Source organism: Chrysochloris asiatica, unplaced genomic scaffold, assembly GCF_000296735.1.
Source record: "Chrysochloris asiatica unplaced genomic scaffold, ChrAsi1.0 scaffold00013, whole genome shotgun sequence".
Classification (NCBI taxonomy): domain Eukaryota; kingdom Metazoa; phylum Chordata; class Mammalia; order Afrosoricida; family Chrysochloridae; genus Chrysochloris; species Chrysochloris asiatica.
In genome coordinates, this window is record NW_006408531.1 from 20,406,234 (window position 1) to 20,426,775 (window position 20,542).

Sequence of the window (20,542 nt, forward strand, 5' to 3'; positions counted from 1 at the left end):
TTTTAGTTAGACCAGTTGAGATTGTTGTTGTTTTTAAGTACTGTTGAGTCAGATCCGACTCATAGCATTCCTTTATAGGTTTTGTGAGGAGCAGCTAGTGAGCTTGAACCACTGACCTTACCATTCAAGCTGCCTATGCAGTTCAGCGCATTATCCTGCAGCGCCACACCAGGCCTCTATATGTTGTGACTCTTGCTTTTTGCACTTAGCAGTGCCTCTTGGAAAAAGTTCCACTTCAGAATGTATAAATCTGTATTAATTTTTAATGACCGTATGGTAGCCCATTGTTAATTTGATAGAATTTAATTAACAACATTTAATGATTTCCTTTTTGAAGCCATTGCATACATTCTCTTTAACAACGCCTATTAATAAATCTTCTATGTTGCCAACCCAATAGGTAAAAAAACAGTATGACATTGTTTTGATTTCATCTATTTAACTATGAGTTTTAACACCTTCCTCTCTGTTTTGTAACCCCTTGCATCTTTTTATTATAGGAATTTTTTGTTTTGTTTTATCAAAACTTTTTTTTACATTACATTTAGTTGTTTGTTGTTAAGTGTTGTCGAGTCAGTTCTGATTTATAGCGACCCTGCATAGGGGTTACCCAGGAGCAGCTGGTAAGTTTGAACCTCCAATCTTGTGGTTCAAACTCACCATTTCATCCAGTGCATTATCCCTAAGTGCCACAAAACATTTGTCTCAGAGAAATGTTGCAATTATTTCCTCTATTGTCTTGGTAACTTAATGTTTATTTATCATTTCTCAGCTAAGTGTTGCTTCACACTCTTTCTTCTATTAACCTTTAAGTTACTTCTTCAGGCTAGGATGGACCATGTAAAATAAAGTTGGAGTATATTTATAATTTATTGTACAGTTCTATCTCCCTGCCATTCTGTGGTGTGGACCTGTGTTCCTAATAAGATGGTCTTCCCTTTATAGTTTTCTTCTTCCAGAAAACATGTTGGTCCGTGTCTACCTTTCTGTCTTATATAGAATTGGCAGAAATCCCAAGACACTCATTTCTTTGATGTATTGCTTTATTGAAAAGCATGTGTTAACCAATAAAACTATTGGAAAAGTTCTGAGTTATTTTACAGCAATGTGAAGCAGCAAAATCAAATCTACTTTATGCAAATTATATGTGCTTTTGAGCCTATTCAAATTCGGACTTACCAGAATGTGAAACAGAACCAAAAAAACAGTTCAAACATGTAAAGATGTAAGCAACAAGATGTAAAAGCAGAACAAGTAAGCTCTAGTTTTGATATTCTGCTTTTTAAATTTCACACATATAATACAGATTTTGAAATGATGTAGTATGTAGTAAAACAAAAGAGTTGCTACTCCAACTAAGGAGCAAAAACAAAGAAAAAAAGCAATGCATGAAATAATAACTTTCGTTTACATAATTATTTAAGTGCTAAGGAGCTCTGGTAGCGTAGTGGTTACGAATCGGGCTGCGAACCTTAAGGTCAGCGGTTCGAAACTATCAGCCGCTCCGCGGGAGAAAGATGAGGCTCTCTACTCCCGTAAAGATTTACACCCTCAGAAACCCTGTACAGGGTCGCTATGGGTTGGAACCGACTCGACGGCACTTAACAACAACAAAGTAGGACAGGATTGAGTAGAGTTTGAAACTAATTTTTTCTACAAATTACTATGTACTAAACATATTTTCCCCACTTGGTTTTTATTATGTTATTAGATGTCAATTTTTATTTCTATTTTATAAATAAGAAAACTGAGGTTCCCTATATATAGCTTTCAGCAAGGTTAAGTAATTTGCCTCAGGTCACACAGCTAGTACATGGCAAATGCTAAACTAGGTGTCTGACTTCAAGCCATGGCACAATACTGCCTCCTGAAAGATGTTTAGAGAAACAAGAAAGATATCAGCCAAAATAATCAGAGAAGGCTTCCAGGAAAAACAAAAAATCTGGGCCTTCCAAAATTAATAGGAGTAAAATTGAAGAAGGAGGGCTTTTTGGATGTAGAAAACAACTTGAGTAAAATCATGAGGATGAGAAGGAACAAGGTGTACAGAAGTGTATAAGAATTCCATCCTGTGACCTGGAATTCATGCCCATGGGGCTGTGTATGTAAAAGACAATGGCCAAAACCCAAAGCAAACCTTGCTGTTGACTCATTTCCAATTCATTGAGACCACATGTGTGAAGTATCAAACTGAAGGAGAATGCTGTGACGGTCACCTGCCATAAAGATTCACAGCCTAGCAAACTCTGTGAGACAGTTCTGTCCTGTCCTTCAGGATTTCTATGAGTTGGAACAAGTAGTCTTTACAGAAACAGACCACCAAACATTTCTTTTGTGGTTCTTCTGGATGGGTTTGAACCTCTGATCTTTTGGTTTGTAGTCGAGAGCAAACTGTTTGTCCCAGGGACCTTCAGACAGAGGGCCCTGAATGTCAGAATAAAGTATGGACTTTATCATCTATAGGGTGGATGATTTAGAGCTACATATTGAATATTATTGGTCAGAATGCTGGCAAGGTGAAAAGTGCTGATTTGGGAAGATCGGCTGGCTGGGATATGCAGTGTTGACTAGAAGGCAAGTTCCTAAATATTCAGGGAGGTTAAAGAAGGGGTTCTCAAAATAAAGCACACAGGATGGATGGAAGGTATGAATTTGGAAACTGTTTGTGACTAAAAAGTAACTTGGAGGATCGTTTGAAGAAGAGAAACGGGAAACAGGATGAGTCATATATGGCATTTGTTAAATAGGATATTCAGTGCTCTCGGAAGACAAGCTGATTTTCTAGTATTTTACAGAACTAAACTCGGCTATTATTCATTTCGGTAACTTTTTCTTTCCCCTTCCAGATGTGTTAATTAACAGAGCTTTGAACTTCATCTAGATTTGGATAGTTACCTCAGTTTTCATTGCTTGCTTGAATAGGGAGAAGAAACAAACGAGGTGTGATTGAAGGAATCACCCCAAGTGAAATAATTGATGATTGCTATGAGAATGAAACACCTTTGTATACAATGAGTATTCTATTCAAGGCTTTATTTTAGGTAAATCTTTCAGTCCAGAGGTGTATGATGTTTCAGAAGACTAATTCCCTTTGGCAGCTTTGCCTTTCATGCTGTGTTGCCTTACATGGCTCACACTGCGTTAGCTCGTGGTAGAGAAATGCAGCCCAAACTCCTGAGGCAGCAAAGACCACTTTGTACATACAGGGGAAAGGAGAGGGCAGTTTTTCTGACAACCACCGTACAAAAATCCTGGAATTCCTGTTAGTTGAACCAGTCTAGTTTTATACTAAGTCTGGGTAACATAGGTAAGTTTAGACCTTTCAAGGGAGTTAGGGATTATTCTCAATCAAATGGTGTGGCTGCTGAAATTTAGGACCCTGGTAGGATCAAATGAAGGCAGGCAGGCAATATTTCTCTTTCTTCTGACTTAGCTTTTCTCCTGTTGCAGACCACAAGTCCTGTGAGATGGTCAGACTTAGGTTTCGTTTGCTTCGTCTTTGTTTTCTCCCTCATCACCTAACAAACAACACATAGTAGGCAGGCGTTGTTTTTGTTCAGTGAGGCATAAGAAATCAAGTTTAAGGAGGCCTGGTGGTGCAATGAGTAAGTTCTCAGCTGTTGATAAAAAGGCGGGAGATTCGAATCCACCTAGCAGCTCCACAGGAGATAGACCTGGGGATCTGGTCCAGTAAAGATGCTCTCCTAGAAAATCCCATGGGGGCAGTTCGACTTGTTGTTGTTAAGTGTCATCGAGTCTGTTTTGATTCATGGCGACCCAGTATAGGGTTCTGAGGAGCGACTGGTGGGTTTGAACTGTTGATCTTGTGGTTAGAAGTCTAGTGCTTATTCAATAGTGTCACACCTTGTTGTCAGATAGGGTCGCTATAAGTCTGAAATGGCTCAATGATTCCTAGCAATAACAACAATTGGTAGAATTCAGGAATATATAACTAAGAGTTCTTACTCTCACCCTTCCTTTTAAAGATGAGGAAAGGGATGCTCTTGCTGTGAAGTGACTTGTTTCTGGTCATAACACACAGCCAGTTAGTGGTCCTGCCAGGAAGTGAACTTACTCATCTGACCTCCAGACTACCACTCCTTAGTAGCTAGGTGGTCTTTGATTTATGATGGAATATCCCAGTCAACTGAAAATTAACATATATGTTAGTGTAAGGCCAGAAGCTAGCTTACAGTTCATGAGTAGTCTATGAAAAATTCAAAGAACAGCATGAGTATATTCACTTTTTCCCAGTAGACTGTCTGCAGGACAAAGATCCCATTCTCATGGTAAATTAGGTGCCTCACAGACTTGGATAAATTGTCATTCAACAGAGCTTTCCCATTAGGACTGAAGAGGAGGAGGGGGAGAGATTGATAGGACAGATACCCTTATCCTTCATTAGTCAGATGAGCTAGTCATAATCACCTGTCTAAGATGCTAGTTGTAGCTGAAATGTCCTCCTGGGAAGCATCACTGTACAATACAGCTGACCTTATGACAGCCTTTATCAGAGATGATTTGCTTGCTTTTACCTGGACAGAAATTTATACCTGGGTAGACTTTTAAAGCCGGGTGCCAGGAACAAGAACAGACAGGAAGAATAGGGATGGGGATTTACAGAACTCCAGCTCATTATACATTCTACCCATAACCTCTTCTTTTTGTTTTAGATCAAAACTTATTCAGTTGAAAGTTGATTTTGGAGAGCCATGTTCCACTCATGTTTCAACAAGCAAAGAGCCACATCTTAAATGAATAGAATTGGAAAAATAAATCATAAGAAAATTGCTTATGAGAGCTCTAATAACATTTTCTCATACAGAACTTAATATACATAAACCAAACAAAAAGGGTACTTGCCCCTGTTTTCATCCTCCAAATTCAGAAGTAAACCAAGATACACATATATTTGTTGTTGTTGTTGTTAAGTGCTGTCCAGTTGGTTCCAGCTTATATCAACCCAGTATAGGATTTCTAAGGAGCAGCTGGTGAGTTGAATAAGAAGTATGCATAGATGGACAAAGGTTTGGAATACACTTCAGAGAAAGGAACAGAATGAAGAGCAAAAGACTGATACGCAGAAACCAAATTATGAAATTTGAGATCTTATGTGAATAGCTGAGGAGTGCTGGTGGCATAGTGGTTAAACACTTGATTTCTAACCAGAAGGTTGGCAGGTTGAGTCCACCAGCTGATTAACAAGAGAAAGATGTGGACGCTGGTTTCTCTGAAAAAGTCAGCCTTGGAAACCCTGTGGTGAGTTCTACTCTGTTCTATAAAGTTACTGTGAGTTGGAATCGACTTGATGGCAACACATTTTTATTTATTTATTTTTTATATGAGTAGTTGTTTAAGTATCCCAGAATTACTTAGAGTTGTTCAAGAAGAGGATGAGAAAGGGCAGATTACAGGAGTGATCCACAGTGATAAGTTTCTAGGTCATTGGTAAGTGTACTAGTGAAGACGAAGTTCAAATGACCTCCTAATAAAAAATGGTGGGTTGAATGAATTGAATGTTGAGAGGGACAGCAACAATTTCGGAGGATGATTAGCCCTGGTGGTTACAAGAATAGGATACGAGAGTGGAGTTGAGTTGCTGAAATGGATGCATTGTTTAGGAATTGGTTGGTCACTTTGTTAAGTGCCATACAGTTGGTTCTGCTGAAATAATCAGGAAAGGAACAGGCAAAGGAATTTTTTTTTTTTGTATTTTTTATTGTGAATCGGTTGAAGGTTTATAGAGTTAATCAGACACATTTTGTTTCATGTCACTGATTACAATCCCCACAGTGTAATATCACGTTTCCCACTTCTTCTGTGTTTCCTTTTTCCTTTCATTCTTCCTTCTTTCCTAACCATTCTGAAATTTGTCCTTGGGCAAATGTTGCCTTTTTTTTTTTATCTTAAATGGTTGATTATTTTAAGATGTGCATACCTACCTAGTGTTATTGTTCACCTTTTGGAGCCCTCTGTTGTTTGGCTAAAAATTAAACCGTAAGGGTGAGTTCAGTTCCCCTAGTGTCTATCCTACGAGTAAGCCTGGTCTTTTATGACTTTGAGTTTTGTTGTACCTTTTTCTTTCCCTTTATCCAGGACCTACTAAAGCGATCCCTTTCAGTGTAGTTAGTAGGATAGACCATCTAGTTCTGGTCTCAGGATCACGGAGGCTGAGGTATGTATGTCCATGTATTAACTGTTTCCATGCATCTTCAAATTTCTTCATTCTGCTTTGCTCCAAATGAGGAGAGATGTTAGGAGACTGCTCAAAAGCTTTTTAGATGCGAGTCAATACTTTCCAAACTAGGACTTAGAACATTGTCTTTGTGTACTGTTGTTGTTGTTGTTAAGTGCCATGGAGTCCATTCTAATTCATAACAACACTGTGTAAGGTTTCCAAGGAGCGGATGGTGGGTTTGTATCACTGACTTCGTGGTGAGTAGCTCAGTGCTTATCCTACAGCACCATACAAGGACTCTTTTTGTGACTATGTTATGCCAGTTGACCTTGGTTTCCCCTGAGACCATGGTCCTGAGTCCCCAGGTCCAGTGACTAAGACAAATTAATTTGATGACTCATCCTTTTGAATGCTGGATTCAGGGGAAGGGTAGTATTTATTTCAACTCAATAAATGTTTATTAAGCATTCTATGTGGTGGGGGTGTACTAGGCATATTTAACTTTGGATACAGAGAGTAGGCGAAGATGGTCAAGAGAAATTGTATAAATATTGGGAACTTTTCAATTTCTAGATTCAGTTTCATGGTAAATGTTTATTTTCAATATGGTCTTGGCTATGCTCTGATTATTTGAGCTAATTAAGAAAGACTGTTTTATTTTTCTTTCTAAGAATCTTTCAGATGAATGCCTTCCCTTCTCTTTTTCATCTGTATTTTGATTGCTAGGCCATTGATTTCCAGCACTGAGGCGAACAGACAACCCATAGCAGCCAGGCCTGCCTGACTTGCCTCTATTTCATATGCAGATGGACACATAGGCTTATCAATCTATCTTTTCTGTAAACCTCATTTCATGACACACTTTGAAATATCATCGGGTAGATCTAGTTCTGGGTTTGAATCATTGCCACCTTTTCCGTATGTACTGATACATAGTTCTTTGATTTATTTACTTTATTATTATAGAGGAAGGAACTCTGGTAGCGTAGTGAGTTATGAGTCAGGCTGCTAACTGTAAGGCCAGCAGTTTGAAACTACCAGTCATTCCATGGGAGAAAGATGAGTTCTGCTCTCATAACGATTTACAAACTCAAAAACCCTTTACAGGGTCACTGTGAGTCAGAAACGACTCCACGGCACACCACTACCATCACCATCATCATCACCACCATCACCATCACCACCATTATAGAGCAGTCCAGGTGTGGCACTGTAGGATAAGCACTGGACTACAAGGTTGGTTTGAACCACAAGGTCGGTTGTTCAGACTCATCAAGTGCTTCCTGGAAACCCTATACAGGGTCTCTGTGAGTCAGAACCAACTTGGCAGCACTTAACAACAACAATTATAGATCAACACCAAAAGAAAGATTAAATTAAATGTCACTGTGTTCTTAGAAATACCAGTGTATCTATATTTGTATTTTATGTTGCTATGCTATGCTTTAATAATTTTTATAATGCTCCTATTTTTCTGAATCAGAGAATTTGTAGCATTCTCTCTCATTTTAATTGTGATAATAATTTGAAGTAATAATCTGTGAAGTGGTCAAAATAGGGCATATTTTAAAGTGCCGTTCTGTATAGCCCTGAATCAATGTTATCTCAGACATATTTCAAATACAAAAATGTTTAAGTCCAACATCATTCCAAACAATGCAATGATGCAGAAGGGGAAAAAATTTTCATTAACAGTTATTGAATCGCGAGAAAGAAAAATACTTAATGCTGGTGTTCCTCAACAAGGATGAGCGGGTCACAGCTGACTCTCAGATGCTGCTGGATAAACTATACACCTCGGCCTTAGTTGGACTCAAGAAGAATATCATAGCTTATTTAAAATGACTTTCTTCGCTGCTAAAAATAATCGTGTTAACTGGTTGGGGAAGTAGATAGTAAAAGCAGTCATCACTGAGAAATTGGTAGAAGAGTACTGGCATTATTAGGGCTTTGTAAGCATGGAGCTCTGGTAGCGTAGTGGTTACGAATCGGGCTGCGAACCTTAAGGTCAGCGGTTCGAAACTACCAGGCGCTCCGCGGGAGAAAGATGAGGCTTTCTACTCCCGTAAAGATTTACACCCTTGGAAACCCTGTACAGGGTCGCTATGGGTCGGAACCGACTCGACGGCACTTAACAACAAGCATGGCAGCAGAGTCCTGGTGTGGCGGTGTAGGATAAATAGTTGACTTTAAAGTCAGTTTGAACTACAAGGTTTGCGTTTCAAACTTGTCAGTTGCTCCTCGGAAACCCTTTACAGAGTTGCTATGAGTTGGAGCAGACTTGAAGGTACTTAACAGCAAGAACAACAAGGAGCATGGCAGCAACTTGGACAGGCTGAAGCATTCTGGGAAATTCCATCCCATGTTGGACTCTGTGAGGAAATGACCTTGTCCTGCAGGGAGCACAGTGCTCTCATTGCCCAGAGCATGTCCCCTGACTGTGATTAAGAATATTCTTGGCGTCGCATTTAATTTTCTCCATAACTCCTGCCTAACAGTACCCCTACCCCCCAAAAATCTGTGTGTGACAGATTCTACATACACAATACTTTCAGGCTGAATTACACAGTGCTAACGTCTTGGGCTCTTGCTCAGCACACCTGGGTTTCAAATGACCTTGGCCACATCACTGAAGCTCATTTTCCTCATCCCTAGAACAGGAGCCCCCAAAGCCCCCCCCCCCCAAAAAAATAGACCTGAAACCAGTTGTAATTGAGTTTGCTCTGTTATGGAGCCCCCATGTGTGTTAAAATAGAACTGTGTAACATAAGATTTTCTATAACTGATTTTATTTTTTAAATAGATCACCAAACCTTTCTTAGGATCCTCTGGGTAGACTAGAACCACCAACCTTTAGTTGGCAGCTGAGTGTGTTCATCATTTGCACTATCCATGGACTCCATAATTGTTGTTAATTCCATATTGTTGTTGGTGTTAAGTGCTGACCAGTCAGTTCCTACTTATAGCAATCTTGTATAGGTTTTCTGAGGAGTGGCTGGTGAGTTTGAACCACTATCCTTGTGGCTCAAACTGACCTTACAGTCCAGTGCTTATCTTATAACACCACACCAGGACTGCATTTATTGTTGTTAAGTGCCATCGAGTCGCTTCCAACTCATATACCAGCGACCTGAAGGTTTCTGAGTCGCTTCCAACTCATATACCAGCGACCTGGTATAGGGTTTCTGAGGAGTGGCTGGTGAGCTGCCCCCTTAATTTAGCAGATCCCCTTACCTGTAATTCCCTCTCCCTCTTGTCTGCCACATCCTTTCTGCTTTCATTCCTTCTTATCCTACTCTCCTGTGAAAACTATGCAGTTTTATAAGTGCAGTTTTCTTAGGGCATTTCTATTTTCTAGGCTGTACTCTCAGTTTACAATCTGAAGGGTGGATTACAGTGCAGTTCTGTAAAAACCTCAGCAGATTTCAAGGAGAGACAATGGCTCTTTTTCAGGACCTACCTTATAGAGCTTAAGGAACCCTGGTAGCATAGTGGATTCTGGGTTGGGTCAGCAGTTGAAACCTACCAGTAGCTCTGTGGGAGGAAGATGAGGATTTCTGCTCCTGTAAAGACTTACAGCCTTGGACACACTATACAGGGTTACTATGAGTTAGAACTGGCTCAATGGCACACAACCACCACCACTACCCTTTAGAACTTACTGAGTCCTTGTGTAGTGCTGTGGGTTAATGTGCCATACTGCAAAGCCATTTGAACTGCAAGATTGGTGGTTCAAGCTCACCAGTCGCTCCTCGGAAACCCTGTATAGGGTCGTTATGTGTTGGATCCGACTCGACGGCACTTAACAACAACATGACCTACAAGTTCTAGCTAAAGTTATGAAGGACCTAGCAAAAGTCCAATTTTTTAAAAAATGTTTTATTGTGAAATATGTGATAGTTTACATGGGAGAACATTAGTTTTATATTCATCCTATCATATATCGTTTCATTGCTATGGTTACAATCCCCTCCATGCATCATCAACCAACCAAAGGGTATACACTACAAGCCTGCCCCCTGGTTGTCAGCACATGGCCCCTCTCCCTCTCTGTGTCTAAAGTCCCCAACTGCTCCATCTCTCCATGTCATCGTCTCTGCCTCCATCTCAGGCATCACTGCTTCTCTGGGTAGGGTCCTGCTCTCCGCTCTTCTCCCTTGATGGTCCCAGGGACCTCTGCTCTTAGGATGAAAAGTTAATCACTCCCCTCCTTGCTACATAATGTCTACCTTTACATTTCCAACCCTCACAATCAGTCCTGGTAACAATTATTCACTATTGTAGAACAACAGACCTATCCACATTTCATTTCATCAGCCCCACCTAGACAGATTGGATACTACTCAGTGGAGATTCTACCTTCCTTCACACCCTCTGAATCTAGGTTCCTTCTTGAAAGTCACTTCTTGCCTTTGTAGCCTCCCCATTTTGGGTAGCCAATGTCCAAGTTGCCCATCCCTGTCTACTCTGTGTATAGAGGGGGTGGGAATGATCCTTGCTGTAAGGATTTGTTCCCTCTTTTGAGCTACTGCATCCATATATGTAGGTCAAGTTCATCAAATTGTATCAGATTACTCTTTTTTTTTCCTCTTCTTTCTTCTTGTGGTTGAGCTCTGATCATCCAGTCATTGAAGCCAGCTCAAGTGTGTATTATCTGCAAGTGTGGGTGTTCATGTACATATGCCCTCTCTTCTTATCAGCTGGACACTTCACTCTCCACTCTAGTCCTCTGTGGCTATATCACTGACTCTGGGCCCAAGAGTCCTCAGGTCTTGCCACACTGCTGGCCAACCAGGTCTCCACCCGGGTTCACAGAACATTGCAGGGCTTAGCTCACCCCTTTATTGCTGTTTTTCCCTCACTTCCCCTTATCGGTGACGAGTGTGGTCACCAATCATAGCGTGTATTCCCATTGAGTCTTAGTCTTGGAAGGGGGTTTATACTGAGGGGACCTGACCACTTGCCTTTATGTCTCCTGGGCAAGCAACTTGCTTGTTCTTGTAGTAACAGTCGATCTGCCTATGTTGTTTTGTATTTTTCCTGTAGGTCTTTCTTTCAAGAAGTAGCTTCTGTTCTTCTAGCCGCTCCAGGCTGGTCTGCTCGTCCTTTCAAGTGGAAATTTCCCATCTCTGGAGATCTGGATGTGGCTCAGGCTTCCACCTATGGTCTTATGTAATGCAGAGGCTCTGCAGGAAGCCTCCTTCACTGGGACGTTGTAGCCCCATTTTAGGTGTTCCAATCAGTTATAGGCAGAAGAAAAGTCCAATTTTTTGTCTGAATATTTTATAGCTGATATGATGCTGTAGGATCAGCACTGAACTGTCAACTACAAGGTTGGCATTTCAAAGCTACCAGCTGCTTCTCACAAATATTATATAGTGTCGCTATAAGTCAGAATCGACTCCATGGCACTCAACAACAACAGTAACAACAACAACATGTTGACAGTGCCTTGCCTTCCTTAGTCAGGTACCTGTTGTTATTGGTGTTGTTAAGTTCTGTTGAGTCCGTTCCAACCCATAGCAACCCTGTATAGGGTTTCCATGGAGTGGCTGGTGAGCTTGAGCCACCGACCTTGTGGTTCAAATGACTTTGCAGTCCAGCACATTAACCCACAGCGCCACACCACTTATATAAGTCAAATCTCACAAATATTCTCCAGCTAGATGTGGAAACTAAATTTCAGTAGAAATTCTGGGTTACACTTCTTTGCATTCACCGTTTACTGCGTGACCATGCTTGAATGACAGAAGTAAAACAGAGAACCATCTTTGCCTTCAGGGCTCAGGACATTTTAGAGACAGAACAAGTGCAAACAAAGTCATGTGCATGTCTTTTCAGTGAATGTGCTGTTAAAAATGTACATGCAGATTTGGTGTGGCATGACTCACTATACAGCACAAAAGAGTAAATTAAAAAAAACTTTAATCCCTTGACTGCCCATTTAGATCTGTACATACTGCATGCTTCGTCCCCTTTTGGCCACTTTGATTTGTTATTTAAAAGAGAAAAGAAAAGAAAAACAATAGAGGAAATAAAATGTCCTGGGAGAAGACACCTGAAAATGCTTCTCTTTAGCATGTGTGTCTAAATTGAGAGCGTAGCTAGGGTTTCAGAATCTGGTGCCTGCTTTTGCATTGTCAAGACCCAAAACCAGTGTTGATGAGCTCTAAGGCAGGTAAAGTCTTGGAAATTTGGGGACCACCATGGCTTTCTTATCCGTTGAGCCCCGTAATGAATGCAACACCTGCATCCCAGGTAGGTTAAATGCAAGTACACAGTACCCATTTCCACTGGATATAGGGATCTCTGGGATAATGATTAAACTGTTGGGTTGCTATCCAAAAAGTCAGTGATGGAACCCACTAGTAACTCCAAGGGAGAAAGACGAGGCAGTATGCTTCCATAAAGATCTGCAGCTTTGGAAACCCTATGGAGCAGTTCCACTCTGTCTTCTAGGTCTGTATGGAGTAAACTCAATAGCGTGGGTTTTGGATAGTAGAAGGTCTCTGGGCAGTGCAGACAGTTTGTGCTTGATTACTCACCTAAACGTTGGCAATTTGAATCCACCCAGCAGTACCACAGAAGAAAGTCCTGGTGATTTGCTTCTGTTTTGTTATGGTTAAGAAAACCTATAGAGTAGAGCAGATCTTTTTGTAACACAAGGGGTAAACTTGAGCTGGAATCAATTTGACTGCAATGAGTTTGGGGTTTTTGGTTTAGGATAAAGAGAAATCACATTTTTAAACAACTGCTGTGAGGGATGTATAAAAGGAACACAAGTAAGTTAAAAAGAACAGATTAGTAAAGCCCTGTGATGCTTGGAGTATAAATGATCATCATCATCTTCATTATTGCCACTATTATCATTATTGTCCTCTTCTCCAGAGCAAATTATACTTGAAGCACATAACTTTTAGAATGTTTCAAAAAGAAGATTCCTTTGGAAACTACTTTGATAATTGATAAACAATGTAGCACTTCAGGATAAGCACTGGGCTGCTAACCACAAGGTCGGTGGTTCAAATCCATCAGCTGCTGCTCCATACAGGGTCGCTCTGAGTCAGAACCGACTCAACGACACTTAAGAACAACACCAGCTCTTTGATAATCACGTTTGATTGTTTCATGCTTGCTGTAGGATGTCATGTCGTAGGACGGTTTATTTATAACATCTGTCCTTTCCTTCCTGTGTGTGTAGGTTGAGCCAGTGATCCAGAGGGGTCATGAGAGTCTCGTCCATCACATCCTGCTCTATCAGTGCGGCAGTAGCTTCAACGACAGTGTCCTGGACTATGGCCATGAGTGTTACCACCCCAACATGCCCGATGCCTTCCTCACCTGCGAGACTGTGATTTTTGCCTGGGCCATCGGTGGAGAGGTGGGGCTAATGATTACACAGTTCTTTGTCTGCGTACCCCTGTGCCAAATGAGATTCTAATACAGGTAGTCCTCAATTTACAACAGGCCTCCATTCTGATGACTCTATCAGAAAGTGGTTCTGACATAAGTTGAACACCTCTTTTTTTAAAAAAAAAAAATAGTTTTCATTATTATTGTCACTTATTATCAACATCATTAAAAATTCAGATCTTTGTCATTGGAGGCTGGAAACAATAAACTTACAGATATGTTTCAGTGCACATATACACATGTAAAAATGCATTAATCATAAAAAGATACTCCATAAGAAAGAGTTGGACAACTATGGTGTCTTGTCGGTTATAATAGCATCTCTCCTTGTGGAAGGTTCTGGAATATCCCTGGGAATATGCATGGCACTTCTAGTCAGAAAGTTAGAGTTTTCTCTATGGTCCTTCATTTATTTTAGTCATATTTTTACAGGAATATATTTTTCACTACTTCCTAAATCTACCTATTGACTTTAGCAAAACGATCAGCATTTAGATTTATGTTTTCAAGCAACCAAAGCCCCAAGTTTAGTAAAAAAAAAAAAAAAAAAACCCAGCTAATCCTTTTACTGTAAAAATTTTTTGACAGATTCTCTCTTTCCCTTCCTCATTATTTCTTTCTTCAACTTTTCTTTTGTCTTCAAAATCCATTAAGTCCTGATCTATCAGTTCCCCTTCTTTATGATCTATGAGCTGTCCCACATTGGTGAGATCAAGTTTGAAATTCAGCATGGGTGATTTTCCCATCAGGTTATCCTGTTCAGATGTTTGGAGTATGTTCACATGACTCGGCATGCATTTTCCCATAACTTTCCCCTAGGAAGATGCAGTATTCTAAATATACCAAGAATCCTAAATGCCATTCATTTAACTTGAATAGTTAGTTAGTCAGGGACTTGTACTTTATAAGTAAGGCTATACACACTATGTGTGATATAAAAATGGCATATCTCCATTTTTCTAGAGGGTGAGTTTTTCTTTATGTCATTTTATCAATGATGAATGGCATTCCAGAAAATGCTGACAGAGCTTTGGGGTTGTTTGATTTTTGAGTGTAGTAGAACTCTTGAGAAGTTTTATAGGACACTGACGCATGCAATTCTCCACATTTAGGGTTTTTCCTATCCACCTCATGTTGGCTTATCCCTTGGTACTGCGTTAGATCCTCATTATGTGCTTCTGGAGGTTCATTATGACAACCCAACATATAAGGAAGGTAAGCTTCTTCTGCTTATATTTTGCCTGTGCTTTTACAATGTTTCATAATGCTTGTGTTTGTAACAGTTGAAGAAAAAGTAGCAGCCTATGGTAGCTACAGTTACTATTGTTAGGAGTTGCCATGGAGTTAGTGCCAATTCTTGCCACTGCATGTAAAACAGAAGCCGACGTTGCCCACCCCTGGGTCACTGACTGTCATTTCTATGCTGGGGTCCATTGTTGTGGCCACGGTGGTGTGTGTTTTGAGTGCCTTCCAGCTGAGGAGGTTCATCTTCCAGAACGATATTGCACAATATTCTGTTGTGATCCATGTGGTTTTCAGTGGCTACGTTTTTACAAGTGTATCAGCAGGCCTTCTTTCCAACATAGACTGGAAACCCTGCTGAAACCTGCTCATCTTCTACTTGATGATATTTCAAATGCCAGTGATACAGTTTCTATCTGTTATCTATTAGACTATTGAGCAGCCCAATGCATATCCCATGGTGCCACAGCAGGACTCCTACTTTCTTGGATTTCACTTTAATTTTTCATTTATGCCCATATCCTCAGCTATAAATCTGTAAGAATTAAAGTTGGAAAGTTTATAAAGCCAAAAAACATTTAAAAATAAAGTATAACCAATTCTAAAGGTTACATTCCCATGCACATATATTTATCTATAAAACTTCTTAGTGGATGACGAGCTGGGCCACTAATTGCAAGGTCAGCAGTTGGAATCTACCAGTTGCTCCGCAGGAGAAAGATGAGTTTTTTTCTGCTCCTGTAAAGATTTACAAGGAGCTCTGGTAGCGTAGTGGTTAAGAATCAGGCTGCTAATTTCACGGTTAGCAGTTCAAAACTACCAGCTGTACCGAGGGAGAAAGGTGAGGATTTCTGCTCCCATAAAGATTTACTCTTTATTTGAAGAGCAAAGATGTCAGCTTGAGGACTAAGGTGCACCTGACCCAAGCCATGGTATTTTCAGTAACCTCATATGGATGCGAAAGCGGGCAGTGAATAAGGAAGATCGTAGAAGAATTGATGCCTTTGAATTGTGGTGTTGGAGGAGAATACTAAAAATGCCATGGGCTGCTAAAAGAACCAATAGATCTGTTTTGAAAGAAGTGCAGCCAGAGTGTTCCTTAGAGGCCAAGATGGCTAAACTTTGTCTCTCATACTTTGGACATATTGTCAGGAGGGAGCAGTCGCTGGAGAAGGATATCATGCTTGGTAAGATGGAGGGTCAGAGAAAGAGAGGAAGGCCCCCAATGAGATGGATTGGCCAGGAGGCAGTATTGATGGACTCAAGTGTGGTAGCAGTAGTAAGGTTGGCCAGGATCGGACATTGTTTCATTCTGCTGTGCATGGGGTCGCTATGAGTCGGTTCCTACTCGATGGCACCTGATAACACCAACAAAGATTTACAGCCTCGGAAACCCTATACAGGATCACTGTGAGTCGGAACCAACTCCATGGCACATAACAAAAACAACAACATAAAGATTTACAGCCTTGGAAACTCTATACAACCATAAAACTTGTAACAAGTACTGGTAATAATAATAGAAAAATTCTTAAATGTCTATATTTATATTACAAATTTTAGTTTTAAGAGTTCATTTAGTTTTAATTTTATGTTATCCATGGAAAGAATGTTCTATATTCCATATAACAATTCTGCAATTCAAAATTCAACACAAATCAAAGGTGTTACAAAGGTGAAAGATTTGATTGATTTACCTTTTTTACTTTCAATCAAGTTCAGTTTCTTGAGGTGTTTTAATGCAAAATGGGAATCTAAGCTTCTACTAGTAGGTTAATGTAGAACTCAGGAGTCCTGGTGTGGAGTTGTGGGCTAATGTGTCAGACTGCAAAGTCGTTTGAACTGCAGGGTCAGTGGTTCAAGCTCACCAGCTGCTCCTTGGAAACTCTATACAGGGTTGCTATGGGTTAGAATCGACTCAATGGCACTTAACAACAACAATTTTATTCATAATCATAGTTTTAAAACATTAATATTGTTCCAACTCATAGTGACCCTGTATAGGATATATAAGGAGCAACTGGTGAGTTTGAACCATGGACCTTTTGGATACCAATCCAGTGTTTATCCTACAATGCCACACCAAAACATTATTATAGTTACCTTCATTTTTATCACCCCCAACAATGACATGTGGATTTGGATAATTAGAAATGTTATTTTTATAAGCATTTAAAACCCTTTTTATTGTGAACGGAATGAAGGTTTCCAGAGCATTATCAACTTTATATACAACAACAAATCAGACATTACATCCCGTCTCCACTGTGACTAAAACTCTCCTAAGGTGGCATCTTTTATCCCACATCCTCCCTGCATTTCTTGTTGGGATTCCACCTTTTTTCCAAAAGTTTTCATAAACATGTGATGCAGTGAATTAAAATAATTACAGCAAAATCCGCTGGAACTCCTTCTTACTTTTCCCCCTTTCTAACTGGTAGAAGAAAGGTACATATGAAAAAAATATATATATATGTAAAACACAAAACAAAATTATCCAAGCTATGATGAAGGGATTTTCTAGAGTCAGAATAGACCTTTCCCACTGTATGTGCACTGGTAATTATAGAAAATAAGAATTTATAATCATGATTTATTTGTTTAATAAAAAATTGAGTCCCTATGCACTTCACAGAATGGTCAGCCATTTGAGATAAAAAGGGCAGCCTTTACCTAAGGACAGACTTCAGAAGTGGGGGAAAGAAGGAGGACTGAAAACAAGAAACATGGAGGAAGTGGGGTATGTCATGTTTCGTTGGGATTCTAATTGAGATGAAGTGAAGTGTATGATTTGTTGAATATAAAACTGATGATCTATTCAGTGAACCTTCAGTCCATTCACAATCAAAAGTAAAAAGAAAAAGACAAAGTCCCTGGAATATGTCTGTCTACTAAGGAGCTCTGATAGAGTAATGGTTACGAATCGGGCTGTGAACCGCAAGATCAGCAGTTTGAAACTACCATCTGTTCCGCGGGAAAAAGATGAGGCTTTCTGCTCCTGTAAAGATTTACAACCTCAGAAACCCTGTACAGGGTCAGTATGGGTCGGAACCGACTCCACAGCACAGAACCACCACCACTAGACTCTAGAACTACAAAAATGACATGACACTCTTTCTCCTTAAGGAACTTCTGGACTTCTGTTGTGCTTGTTTGGTGCCATCGAGTCGGTACCAACCCATAGGACCTTATGCACAGCAGAACAAAACACTGCCCTATCCTGGGACAACCTCACTACTGTTGCCACGCTTGAGTCCATCGATGCTGCTACTTGGCCAATCCATCTCATTGGGTCTTCCTCTTTTTCTCTGACTCTCCACCTTACCAAACATGATCTCCTTCTCCAGCGATTGGTCCCTCCTGACAATATGTCCAAAGTATGAGAGATGAAGTTTGACCATCTTGGCCTCCAAGGAGCACTCTGGATGCACTTCTTCCAAAACTAATCTGTTGGTTCTTTTGGCAGCCCATGGCACTTTCAATATTCTCCTTCAACACCATGACTCAAAAGCATCAACTCTTCTACGGTCTTCCTTATTCACTGTCCAGCATATGAGGTTACTGAAAATACCATGACTTGGGTCAGGCACATCTTAGTCTTCATGCTGACATCTTTGCTCTTCAACAGACTAGCTGTCATTTAATGATACTTGATTTATTCCAAACACTGTTCTAAGCAATTTGGATGTAAGCCTCACATCAGTCTTGTGGGTTGTGCTGCTGCTAGGGAAGCTGTGTTACAGAGTGGGTAACTAAAGCACAGAGGATTAGGTGACTTTCTCGAGGCTTTACAGCTAGTAAAGAGAAGAGCTGGGATTTGAAATGGGGAGATCAGGTCCAGCACCTGGGCTTTAATGACCTTAGTGCTTCCTCAAGCAGATCCCGAAGATCTGAGCAAACTTGAGTCAATGACAATTATGATTGTGTATTCATGATAGCAAATTTGCTGCGTGGGAGAAGCTTGCTGCTGTTGTTTTTTATTTTCAAAGCACTTAAAGAGGTTGAACGTTAAGGATTTCATGGAATATTAATTATTGGTTTAGTTAATTACCACAACGCATCATGCTTTAAAAAACTCAAAAATAATAAAATAACGAATATTTTCTAAATATATATGTGTCTGTAAGGTTTTAGAATTTATAACATGAAATGAGAAATAGTGTAAAGACCTTTGTGTTAAGGAAAGAATGATTAATGATCAGTAGATTAAACTGATGAATTCAAAGAAGATGAAAAATCAAAATGAGGGGAAAGGGTCAATTGGGTAGTCACATGGAGGTAAGTTATTACTACAGAAAGGAGTGAACTTCAAAATGAGTGTAATAGATTAATGAAGTGTTTGCAACTCAGTCTCCTTCCTTAGGATATGTGACAGCAAGCAGTGTGTCTTATTTCTTATCTTCACGAAGCCTCAAGGAGTTCTGCACACGTAATAGTCTTAACTGTTTATCTGTTGAATGGCTGTGTTTTGAACGAATATGAGAACGTTGATAAAGTTTAAAAAGATAAAGCTAGTCTTTAGAACTTTTCTCCATGAAGAGATCATTTCTAGATGAAAGAACTTTAACTAGTATTACTGAACATCACCTCAGAACAATATAAAATGAAAGTTTTGTGGTGTTAGTCTATATTGTAATAAATAATTTTAGAATTTTTATCTGTCCTGTAAAAGAAGTACAGACTATATCAGCTGGGTAACAAACATTTTATTCCATGATGCGCTGTGTGAGTCCAGTGTGGATATAGATAATGTGTTTGTCAGGTTGAATGTCGTTTAATTAACCTCTGATTTTATTTCTTTCTATTGTGAGAATTTAAGGAAAATGAATGAACCCATTTTAACTGACTATGGAGAACTTTCTTTAAGAACTAAATCTCAGTTTTAATTATGTACTTTTGCTACAGGATTAATAGATAATTCGGGACTGAGGTTATTTCATACAACTGATGTACGGACATATGATGCTGGCGTCATTGAGGCTGGCCTCTGGGTAAGCCTTTTCCACACCATTCCTCCGGGGATGCCTGACTTCAGGTCTGAGGGTCACTGCACTCTGGAATGCCTAGAAGAGGTACGTGGCTTTTGAGCCTATGAGTGGCTATTTAAAGGTAAATTGATGTTGTTAGAAAACTATGCTGTAAAAACGTCATGCTTGTTCAGTTTTGTTCCTTCTCTAGTCTGCACGTGGTAAAACTGTTAACATTTTAGTCGTTGATTGTCTTTTAAAATATTGATTCCTGTAGTTGTCCACCAGCAAGTCTAGTTGCAATCCTATAAGAAAGAGTAGAATTATTCTGTAGGGTATCCTAGGCTGTAGTCTTTATGAGAACAGATTATCAGGTCTTTTCTTCCTCAGAGCAATTGGTGGGTTTGAACCTCCAACCTTTTGTTAGCATCCTAGTGCTAAACCATTATGTTACCAGGGAGTAGAATTATGAGGAAAAGAATAACTTCCAGGTGCTTTCCTTCTTATTCCTTCCAAGTAAACCATATTTTATTTGAAATAAAATGTATATATTTTTTCATATTGAATATTTCACAATTTCCATCTATGTGTTGTTTTTTTCTTTTTCTACTGTACCTTTTATTCATGTTAATTTTTTTTTTTTTTTGCTTCATCCATTTAAATATACTTTTTTCTATTTTGCTCGACAGTTCCCTTTCCTTATTTAATCAAGGAGCAAGAACATCTAATAATAAATATATAA

The 20,542-nt window shown here is 39.7% G+C and overlaps 1 protein-coding gene across 1 annotated transcript in view; it reads left to right on the forward strand.

The window, feature by feature from the left end:
• Positions 1-20,542, forward strand: part of MOXD1 (monooxygenase, DBH-like 1) — a 153,715-nt gene that overhangs the window by 99,466 nt on the left and 33,707 nt on the right. The window contains exons 5-7 of the mRNA XM_006834723.1: positions 13,380-13,559; positions 14,704-14,806; positions 19,739-19,905. Coding sequence (XP_006834786.1) covers positions 13,380-13,559; positions 14,704-14,806; positions 19,739-19,905 — 450 coding nt within the window. The remainder of the gene's footprint in view (positions 1-13,379; positions 13,560-14,703; positions 14,807-19,738; positions 19,906-20,542) is intronic.